Genomic DNA, 11,028 nt, shown 5'->3' with positions numbered 1-11,028 from the left:
CTCTTTCACAGGCGACGACTCGCTCTGAGGCAGAAAAACGCCAGTGCTTCAAATCGTTACTATACGAAGAGTCTCCTCCATGGGAGCTCTCAGTTTAGAGAGACAAACAAAAAAAAGCCTGATGTAAAGACGCTCTGCTGCGAAGGAGCTCCTCTTCTCTTTTCCTTTTTCTCCTCTTTCTCCTGATGATTAGCATTTCAAACGGTCCTTGTTTTTTTCGTCAGGACTTCATGCCTGTGTGCATGCCATCACAGCTGTGCAGGTGGCGTCCTGTGACCAGTGGAGTAAAAAAAAAAAAAAAGCTGCTTTTGCTTGCATGGGTTTGTGTGTGTTTGGATGTGTAGGGAGTGAGAGTGCTTTTTTTGCGCTAAGGAGTAGTCTAAAGGGACCTGACCTCGTTAGGAAGCTAAGAGTAGGGGACAGCAGCAGCTACAATTGCTACACAGTGTAATCATAAATTTCTCAGTATTTGTGGTCTGGTGCTTTAAGCAGCCGCGAGTCATGAGCCACGGACTAGGTTCACTTTTCTGCCACCTGAAAAAAAAAAAAAAAAAAAATCCACAAAATCTCTTTTTAAGGGTCTGCCAGCCGCTCGGTCCAAACCTTGATTGAGCGCATCACAATGTGCCCAGCATTTCAAGCACAAAAAACAAAGACTTCAGCAGAGGCTGTCTGTTTGGATTGGAAAACTACATCGTTTAATCTCTTCTCAAATTTAATAGACTTTTCTCTCTCTGGGGGATTCACACACACAAAAAAATTTTCAAAGAAAAATGAAAATTAAATAATGAGTTCTGCAGTTTTAAGCTCAGCCAGGAGATATATAAATATATATATTTTTTTTCTCTCTCTGCATTGTCTGAGAGGGGTCCAATATTGCTGAATTTATCTGCTGCAGGTCAGGTGAGGATCGCAGTCTTCTGCAGAAACCTTCTCCTGCTACCGTGCCACCTAAACACAGATATAGAAAAAAAAGAGTTAGTGGTTCTTTCTCTTTTTAAGGGAAAATACATGTTTATGTCAGTGACACAAAGTAAAGCTCTATGTGTTGGAATGTGTTGCTTATTTTTAATGTGACAGTCACAATTTACAACCTCCAGCTCCAAGCGATCGTTAAAACACAGCTCAACATCTGAAACTGCGTAAACTGAAGTATGTCAGGAGAAAAGCTGGTATGGTTGGTAAATATATCCCAGGGCCAGTAAAGTCTAAGTCTTCATATAATAAAATGAATACTGTATCTAAAAGTGAAAAGGCTCTCAATATTGAAGCAAAAATAATGACGGTGAACAGTGGTAGCTCCTGCAGGAATGTTGTGCTGGGAAGCTTTTGTATAGATTTCAACAGAAATTGTCACTTTTGCTTTTGCTAAAACATTTTCACAAATCAAATCCATACAATTGCTTGAAGAAAAATCACTTTTAATCCTTCTCTAATTAGAGGTTTATAGCACTGTAATCAAAAACCCTACTTTAGAAAAATACCTGATGAAGACAGTAGTGAAGCAGTTCTAATAAGAAGTAATCAAATGTTTCTGGTAACATTTTGTCTACTAAAGGATTCCAGGTCAAAATGTTGTTTTTTTTTCTCCCCCTGAAAACATTCCTGTGCTAATCCGCAACATAAAACTGCTTCTATCTTGGCACCAACGCTTTCCCTGTCCATATAAAAGACCCGGAGATTAAAGCTAAGGGCGAGCTTGATAAGATAAGTTACCAATGACCAAGTAGTTTCTTTATACGCAGGGCAATGCACAGTACCGTCGCTACTCTCAGATGAATCTTTAAGGGTCTTTTGCAACTGTGTAGAGACACGTTGCCTGTTAGTTTCACACGTTGGTGTTTGCAAATCATAATTGAAAGAGTGCACTTAGCTCCTGTGTGGAGTATCATTTGTAAAAGCTGGTGAAAGATCTCCAAGGACGGTTTGTATTGTAAACAGAGTTGATGACATGCTGTTGCTTAAAACAGCCTTTAGACATTAAAGATGCTGATATTTAGACAACTGCTTGCAGGGACAGTCAGCAGGACAAATACATTGAATTGATTCAAGTGCCTCCCTGGATTGTGGTTGCCCACAGTAACTGAAAATCTGTGTGGAAATTAGTAAATGGTTCTACGCAAACCAGACAAGAATTAGCATGTTCTTTTGTAGCCAGAGACCCAACACACAGAGCCATGCCATAACCTTACTTTAGACACCTAGTGGATAATGTTTAAGGATTCCTCTGGTGCTTTCGTCTTTGTCATTCGAAAGAATAATCCATGTGTCTCTGATGCTTCTTGTTTGTCTTTACTTTGGAAAACTTTTCTGGGGCTGTTTACATAGTTTATTTACAAGCTTAGACAAAATCTCAATTTACTGCAGCGTTGTGAATAAAGTATAAAGTAACTGTTACAAACAGAGCAGCGGCGGTGTGAAAAAGAGAAATAATTGAGCAGCAGTCAGGTCAGCTCAGTATTATCGCCAACTTATAGCTACGGCTTATAAAAATCTATTTTGTAGCCGATGAATCAACCCCCGTGAACTAAAGACAAGACATTTGCTTGGCCTGTTATCAGCCTATTAAATGGCCTTTATAGGGTGTTGTCACTCTCTTATATATGAGCAATAGGCGCCCTCCCCCATCTCATCCCGCTGTGGGCTTGGCAGGCCCCGTTTTCGTTCTTTTTGATCAGCGATAAACCAGTAATAAACACAAAATGGGCCAGATTGTGCAGGCAACCTCCTGCAGAAGCATATAAACACTGCATGACAGGTCACTGCTGGAGTTTTTTCCCCTGAAGCTGACTAAAGACTCAAGCCTCTCACACAATACTTGATTTTGACTATCAAAGCATGAAGCTGACCTCAGCCACCAGCAGCTCAGCCGCCTCTAATTGCAGCGAGTCTCACAGTGCTCGCAGTACGATTTTGAATATCTGCGGCAACAGTTAATGTGTTTGTCCGGAAGTTGATCCTTTTATTTTGTAGTGCAGCAGAGGTCATTGCAGACAAGGAATTTAAACAAAAACTAAACACATAATCTTTAACTTAATGTTTGAAACGGACAGCCTGTGGCGTTACCAGCCTGGACTCTGCCGTTTTCTTTCTCATTTTCTGCTCTTTCTCCTCCCAACCTTTCACTTGTTGCCTGGTTGTGAAGGCCTTCAAATTGAAATTTGTTTTTTTTTGTAACCTTGGCACTCGTTTTGCGTGGGCTGAGAAACACACGCAAACGTAAACTTGCCTTGATAAAGTAAGGAAAAGCAACACAATTAGTAATGTAACTATCAGCTGCATAGCTGACAAAACAACTTGAAACATAATCGTTAAATCAGGTACGCAGTCTACGCCGCTTCTCTGCAACATGAACTGATGTTGAACTGATTCTAAACTCTCAGCGAACCGGTGAAGAGGATGTGAAAGTAAAAGTATGATTACATCAAGGCACTTTTAAAGCGCATGTGTTGGGGAGGTCTTTGCTTGGCCCATCGCCACACGAGCACACAAGTTGTGTTACTGGTTCGCCGATTCAAGAAGTCTTTGAAATGTAAGAGCAACTTCCCCCCACTGTGGGACAATAACGGATCTTTCGTCTTCTACGTTGAAAACAGTGCTCACCAAACAACTGGGTGAGGATGTGATGCAGATAAAAGATGCCCACATCGATTGGAAAATTCATTTTCTTCGGATTAACTCGTTGTTTTTTTTTCCCCCGTGTGGCAGAATAAAACCTCTTATTGCATCAAATCCTCCTCCATTGGCTTTTGGTCCACAACATTGTTAGGGTTAACTTTGCTCTTTTTTTTCAAATTACTATTATTTCTGCTTAGACTTATGAGGTCTTGGGTTGGGGGTGGGGGGTTGAATAATTATATCAAGCTAAAGATAGTTTTTCATCTGACAGCAAAGACGTTATCCCACCTCCTTTTATAAAAGACAGCTGGATCCGATTCTGTTCTGCCCTTTGTTAAAGATTAGAGTGTTGTGGCTGCAGCGAAGCCATTGATCCTTTTCGGTACGCTTCCATTGCTTACCTGCCCCACTTTCACTGTAAAATGTTTCCCCCTGCCATGAATTATGCATAAAAAACAGTTCAACAAAAAGGCAACTTCAGAGACAGCGCGTTTCTAAAAGCGGTGGGGTTTTCCTTTGGCCGTCAGATTTAATTACATGGGTTTTAGTGTGCAGAATTAGTTCACAGCTTATTTCCTGTTTGTCCTCTTGGCCCCATCATTCACCAGATTATAGAATTAGGGTTTTTTTTCCGAGCGCACTGAGGCTGGCGAGAGCAAGAGGTTTGATACAGCCAATGGGAGCCGTTATTACACTTGATTGTGGAACGTGTCAGAGTCAAGGGAGAGCAGGAGAGAATAAAAATTTAAGATGTGTATAACAAGCCGACCTGAAAGTCCTAAAAAAAAAAAATAAGATGGGACTTACCATTGAACCACATTTGTAAATAAAATGCTTTAATGTAAAGTCATTCGCTGGTTTGTATTGTGTCCGGCTGAGGCTGAGTTTTTCCACTTCTTTCAATTCCGCTAATGAGATCTGTTATATAGTGTGCCCACATGCAGACCCCTGATGTAAATGACTGTCATCACTGACACAGTTATCTGCCTCATTGCTCTGTTTATCCTTCCAACAGTAACCCTCATAAGCACACTGTATGCCCACTCAGCTGCTCTATAATTAATACGCCGAACGCTGGCTCGCCCGGCTTTATCCATTTTCATTCTTGTAAATGCAATGTACCATCCGAATGTGTCATGTATGCACGCAATAGTTAGGCCAACTTCAATGTGACATTTGTATGAATAAATCGGTTTGCCTTTTGAATCTCTCCTTCCATGCCCTCTTCCTCTGTTCTTTTTTTTTTTTTTTTTCCTGGATATCTGGCTCACTTTATGCATCTCAGTCCTCCACCCCCTATCCCATCTGTAAAAGCTTGGCAGATTTCAAGGTTTCCTCTTGTTAAAAGGCAGGGTTTTTTTTTTTCTCCCTCCCTTTGCTTTCGCCTTAGTGCTCGCTCCAGGGAGCTTAGGCACACAATCCTGTGTAGTGTCTTGAGACAATTTTGATTGCTATAAAAATACAACTTGAATTAAACGGCTTCGTTGGATTGGCAACCTATTCAAGGTGTCCCTCAGTTCTTGCCCACTGTCAGCTGGGATCTGCCCCCTTCTGAGGACTCGAACGTGTGGCGCTAACAGCTGGATGGATGGATGAATCGAACTGTGACTCAGACTAATGCCGGGCCCCTCCTTACCTTCGTGGTCTTCACTTTGTTCCCAGAGATGCATGACCAACCAGTGAGGTCAGGGAGAACTCGACACTCCTCCCCCTGCAGACACGGCTCCATTCTACACCACCATTTCTGGAGCACAATGGAGGCTAGAGGGGGAAGGGAAGGAGTGGCAGAAGGTCACTTTTTTCAATTGAAGAGCTTCTAAAAAAAAAAAAAAAAAAAAAAAGATGAGTTGTTTGGAGGGGGGGGGGGGAACATCCCAATCACATGTCATGCTCCTGTGGTCTTTAAAAGCCTCAGCATCAGCGGATTCTCGTGAACGTGACTCAACTTTGACACACAACCCTTTCATGCCATAGCAAAACATTTCTTTTTCAAGGGCGTTTTTCTGAGAGGCGTTTTCTGTAATATTACCTTCAACACAAGAGGGCAGTGCCCTTGTTGTCCCAGCTACCTGTCCTGGGAAGCAAGAACACTTGACTGTTTGAGAGCGCTCTTCAATCTTGTTCTTATTGCAGCAGCGATGAGCAGCAACCACTTCACATGTCCCTGTCCTCTCCTGTGATGACCCTGACAAAAAAGAAATGCAGTAAGGAAAAGGATAAGTTCGATGCGAGACGGCACCCGAGGCCATCGCATTCACTACCTCAACAGTGGCACCACCAAGGGGGAACAGGAGGCAACGGCTATCGCTATAAATTAATATTCGTTGATTTGATTGAAAGAAAGTGCAGACAAGTCGAATGCAATGTTCTGTTTATTCACTAATTTATATTTTATCCTTCGGTTTTGTCCCCCTCTGTGTCTGATGACTGTATAAGTTAAATATTTATTTAAAGCTTTTGGGTTTGTGTTCCACTCAAGCATTCCTCAGGGACCTCATCTGGTCCGGACCTTTAAAAATGCTCAGCGGGGGCTCGATTAGCTCCCGTTGTGTCTCAACAGACGTGAGCGGTGTCCAGGCTTTAGTCAGCGTTAAATTCTGAAGAAAAATAAATAAATTGCATTTTTATTTTATTTAGTTACCCAGTATGAAAGCAGCTTATCGCTTACTTTAGATCCATGTTGTTTTTAGAGCTGCAGCACCGCCTAGTGGAGTAAAAAGTATCACCAGTCCAGTTCATGAGTTGACTGTTAAAAATGGTTTCACCAAAACATCAGAGGTGGATTGAGTAGCTGAAAATTGTGCTCATGTAGGCGTAGTGCTGTGTCACTATGTTTTTACTCAAGTAGAAGTATTACTAAGTTGTCATCTCAAAAGTTACCAGAGTCAAGGCAAAAAAAAAAAGGATTTGGTTATTCAAGGAAAGAGTAACTGATCAAAATAATGTAATCGGACAAAGATAGAAGGTTATGTGCAAATTCTGTTATTTTAAAGTAATATAAAAAAGAAAAAAGGAAGAAAAACCAAACATTTTCAGATATTGTTTTCATAATGTAGAAATTTTATTAAATTAGAATTATTTGAAAAACATACTTTCTAAAACACTGGAATAATGATGTTTTCACATCATTGGGTTACTACTTAAAGAAGTTAAATTATTGCTGTACATCTATATAAAAAATATAATGACAATAATTTTCAACTGATTAGTGTATGAGCTCCCATGAGGCTAGTTTGTCAGAACAAAAGTACTTTTTGCAAATAACAACCTTTTAAGCAGGTACTAAACACATTTTCATTAAGCAGACATTCCTGTTTTTATTTCATTCATTCAATTCATTTCTATTTTAATGTTTAATGTTGAATGTGAATATATATATATATATATATATATATATATATATATATATATATAGCTTTTGAAAAATAATGCTGTTTTGTGACAGTACTTTACAAGCAATGTACTCTTAATTTGACTAAATTTTTCAACTAAATGAATTCACTCTTCTCAGAACACATTGTTTGCAAATGCAGAACTTCATAAATAATAGCTTGATTTCGTTAAGTAATGCCTGGAAACCCTTTTTTCCCATGACACCATATCCAGTCTGTTTCTTTTAAATCTACGAAACATCACATTATTATTTCAAAAGAATTAAGGACATTTTCCAAAAGCTTTTGGGGATCCAAACACTAGAGCAGGGCTTCCCAAACTTCACAGCCAGAAGCTGGTGACCCTGTTTTGACGGGTGGGATTTTTTTGCTTTCTTTTTTTTTTTTTTTTTTTTTGGAAATTAGAACAAAAAGTCGCAAAATAACAATAAAGTTGCATTTTTATAAGAACTCTTCTCAAACCTTCTCACACATCACAATAAGGAATGTTGAGCATCTTGGTATCGGTTTCACAAATAAGGAAATACAAAATCTTTCTAGCACATCAGCATCTAATCATCTTTCAACCCACAAGAGGTGTCTCGCAATCCCGACCCCCGCCTCAGTAACCCCTGATCTAAAGCAAAAGCCCCTGATTTTACAGCCAACAACTCATATAGAGACGTGTATTTCTTTTTAAAGAAAACCTGTTTAGGACCTTTAATTCTAAAAAGTCTTGTAAAATAGAAATGTGCAGCCAAGTAAAGAAAAGTATCTTCAAAAATAAATTTATATCACAAATTCAATTCTAATTGGGAAACTATACAGATTCAGTACATACAGAATTATACATTTTAAGTGTTTATTTTTCATATATATGGCTTTCAACAATTGAAAACCCAAAAGCAATTTTGAATGCTACATTGAGTAAAATTAAACTGAACAAATAAAAAATTATTTATAAACGTGATGTTATGTTTCTATACAACCACGGAAAATACGATGTAAATGTCACAGTTGTCCAAGGTAATTGCTTAATAAGCTTCTTTTTAATGTGCTGTATCCAAGCCTATTAATGGAATGTTTAGTGGAAGGAAAATGTGCTTGCAATGCTGCATTTATTCCAACATGCCCTAACATAACATTTCTTTATTTTTTTTATTAATCTTGTGTGATATTTTAATTTCTTGAGAAACTATATCTTGTTTTTCATGAGGTGTATGCTATAATAAAGAAAAGTAACTTAGACAAATGTTTGAAATAGTAATTCTATGAGTAATGAAAGTATATTTGAGCTTCAATGTGGAATTAAATTACAGAAATAAAAAAAACTGTTTAGTCAAATGTTTATATACAGACATGCACAATCTCATTATTCACAATGATTTCACATTTTGTGAAAAAAATAAATAATAACATACCAAATTTGTAAGTGTAAGATGTGTAGAAACGTTTAGTGTGATATGGTGGGTCTAAAGATGTTTTTGCTTTAATTGAGCTTCCCTCCAAGTGAGCAGGCCTTTGACCAGGAGCTTTAATGAGCCCCGCTGGGTGTGTGAGTGGTCTGAGCAGGGCTGATGCTTACTTCTCTGTCCTCGAGAGCTTTGGTTGCCACTGGACACTTGCTGGATGCTGAGGTTTATTACACAGAGCAAAATAAACCCCCAGAGGAATTGTGTCAATTTGATCATCTTTATCTTACCTGCACAGGAAAACAGAGATTCATGCAGACTTCGTGAAACATGCCAAATCTATGTGTCAAACAAGTGAATCAAAACTATGTGCATAAAGCTGTGATTCCCCAGGAAAAAATGTCTGCCAAACCATTAAGCCTAGATGCAAGAAAGGTATTTCTGGACAACAACAGAAAGCCTGATCGGGGAGCAATATTTGGAGCAGACAAAACCCAGACTTAAAAAGTCATATGTGAGTCACATTTTCCTCTCAGCTGTGTACATCTCTGTAAGCAAAGCTAACATGGAATCGAAACTTGCACTCCAGATGAGTCACACGTAAAACTGGGACGCAAGTTTAATGCTAAGCAACATGGAGCTGACAAATGACATGAAGTAACAGACTGCGAGTTTCCTTGTGGCAGTTTTAAGACTCCAACTTTATATATATATATATATATATATATATATATATATATATATATATATATATATATATATATATATATAAAGGATACAATTTTCAAAGTGAAGTCAGCATTTCAATGTGAGGGTATTAACAACAGCATATGTTTTAGTATATCTGTTTTTCCTATTGGGAGACAAAAATACATTTGTGCTAGATGAAGTAGTTGGTAATCCTGTGTCATTAAGGCTACTCCACTTTTTATAAACACTATGTACATACTGTGCTGAAGTATCTAGCTTCTAGCAGTGCTCAGAATTAATGTTCTCCACTTACTTGAGCCTTGTGTCTTACTTATGTGCATGATAAGGCTTTGGAGGAGTCCCCATCAGTCAGTCTTTGTAAACATCAAGAGCGCGGTTCAGGAGGAAAACAAGGTTGCATTAAATACCAATCTTCACTTTTTGAAGTGTTATCCCTCAAAGTTGAAAAAAAAAAAAATGAAACAAAATCAAATCAATAAATAATCACAGGAGTTCCCGCCTTGTGCTGAACAAAGAGCAGCAGAGAGATTCAAAAAGTCAGCTCAGGAGAGAAAAAAATGCACTCTCACAGATCCACTCCTGTCCCAGGAGTCACACTGGAGATACCATTTAGACGGGAAGCAATGCAAGAGAGATGCTTGTTCGTGACAGAACCAGACAAGCCTGTCAGTTCCATCCAAGAGGAAAATTAAAACTTAATCAAGATAGAAACCATCTGTCTTCTGGACAATAAGCGGCCACTTTCATTAGTGCCTTAAGAAGCTTAAAGGACGTGTTGACATGCACACTGATCATGGAGAATAACCCTTTTTTTTATTCAACCTTCTCTTTAAAAGATAACTATGTGCTTTTTTTATTTTTTTTTAAGATTTCAAATTAGGTTGACTTTTATGTTGTGTTAAATAGGCATACACTGTAACATAAAACTAAATTAATAAAATCAGGCAAGGAAGAAAAAGAATTAGGCAAATTTCTTTATAAAAAATAATAATAAAGAATAATGAAAAATTAAGTTCAACAGGAACTATGAGATGTATTTTTCTGGGGGAAAATTGGCTTTCTACTAACATTTTTCTGCCTTACTACTATGAGAAATCTGATTAAATTGGAAGAGTGATAATCTCTGTGGACTGGTAGAGAAAGAGTGAATATCCTTGCTTGAAATAATGCCTTAAAGAAGCGTGCTGACGGCCATCAAATAATAATAATAATAAAAAAGTATAACCTTAAACATTATAGTCTTTATGTTATAGTGTTTTTTCCCTTTATGTGTTGTGCAGGCTATGAAAAAAGGAGCCAGAGGGTTAGATCAGTAGTGTTGTACTTGTACCAAGAATGAACCCGACGAAAGAAATATATAGAAAATGACTGAGAAAAATATTTAATTGAATAAAAAATGTGAAACCAAGTTTTCTGACAATCAGTCTGCTGTCAGAAGTGTTGTATGTTCCTACTCCTTTCTAACTTGCAAATCCTGATTGCAAAAAAGTTCTAAAAACTGATAATTAGTGAGAAATAAATCATTCAACTCTTCTTCCAGACCTTCATACAGGTAGGTAGGTAAAATTGCAGCAGATTTCTTAAATGTGCCTCATTAAAGGCTTTGTCAGCTAATGTGCTTGAACAGTCAGCATCTTATTAGAGGAACCCTGTAGTGTTTTAACGCCCTTATGACCCAGATTAAATACAGGCTAACTGGATTCATTTCTATGGCTGCAAAATACAAAAGCAATTTTATTTTGTGTATTATCGACCATTAAAAAGTGACCTCCGTTACAATCGTCACCTAAACTGGCCGCTATTACATCAATTACATGAATTTATATTTCCATTTGCTGAACTGTCAATGAACTGGCACAAAACAGGTTGTAAATATGACAGCACATAGAGGTCGGTCTGTTTTAAAGCCATTCAAG

The 11,028-nt window shown here is 38.1% G+C and overlaps 1 protein-coding gene across 2 annotated transcripts; it reads right to left on the bottom strand.

Moving 5' to 3' along the window:
* Positions 1-211: 211 nt before the first annotated feature.
* Positions 212-9,816, bottom strand: LOC105928553 (chemokine-like protein TAFA-2). 2 transcript variants are annotated; one of them, XM_036140294.1, is made up of 5 exons: positions 9,405-9,816; positions 8,575-8,691; positions 5,648-5,803; positions 5,255-5,379; positions 212-951 (listed from the first exon to the last, which is right to left on the bottom strand). In XM_036140294.1, exons 1-5 carry the CDS (start codon positions 9,430-9,432, stop codon positions 940-942), a joined length of 438 nt encoding a protein of 145 aa, XP_035996187.1. In that variant the 5' UTR covers positions 9,433-9,816; the 3' UTR covers positions 212-939. The 2 variants fall into 2 exon arrangements, with proteins under 2 accessions (XP_035996187.1, XP_035996194.1); XM_036140301.1 differs by having other exon boundaries at positions 8,575-8,681; positions 9,401-9,815.
* Between the last annotated feature and the right edge of the window lie 1,212 nt (positions 9,817-11,028).

The sequence above is a fragment of the Fundulus heteroclitus genome, chromosome 1 (genome assembly GCF_011125445.2).
Source record: "Fundulus heteroclitus isolate FHET01 chromosome 1, MU-UCD_Fhet_4.1, whole genome shotgun sequence".
Classification (NCBI taxonomy): domain Eukaryota; kingdom Metazoa; phylum Chordata; class Actinopteri; order Cyprinodontiformes; family Fundulidae; genus Fundulus; species Fundulus heteroclitus.
This window is presented reverse-complemented; position numbering and strand designations above follow the sequence as displayed.

What these genes read in the sequence shown, in the direction of transcription:
- LOC105928553 (XM_036140294.1), bottom strand. Translation starts at nt 9,432, where the DNA reads ATGCACATAAGTAAGACACAAGGCTCAA. An exon ending in AAGTAAGACACAAGGCTCAA is followed by an intron (nt 8,692 to 9,404) that starts GTAAGTGGAGAA and finishes TTTCCTGTGCAG; the next exon opens with GTAAGATAAAGATGATCAAA. An exon ending in ACTGCCCTCTTGTGTTGAAG is followed by an intron (nt 5,380 to 5,647) that starts GTAATATTACAG and finishes TTCCCCCTCTAG; the next exon opens with CCTCCATTGTGCTCCAGAAA.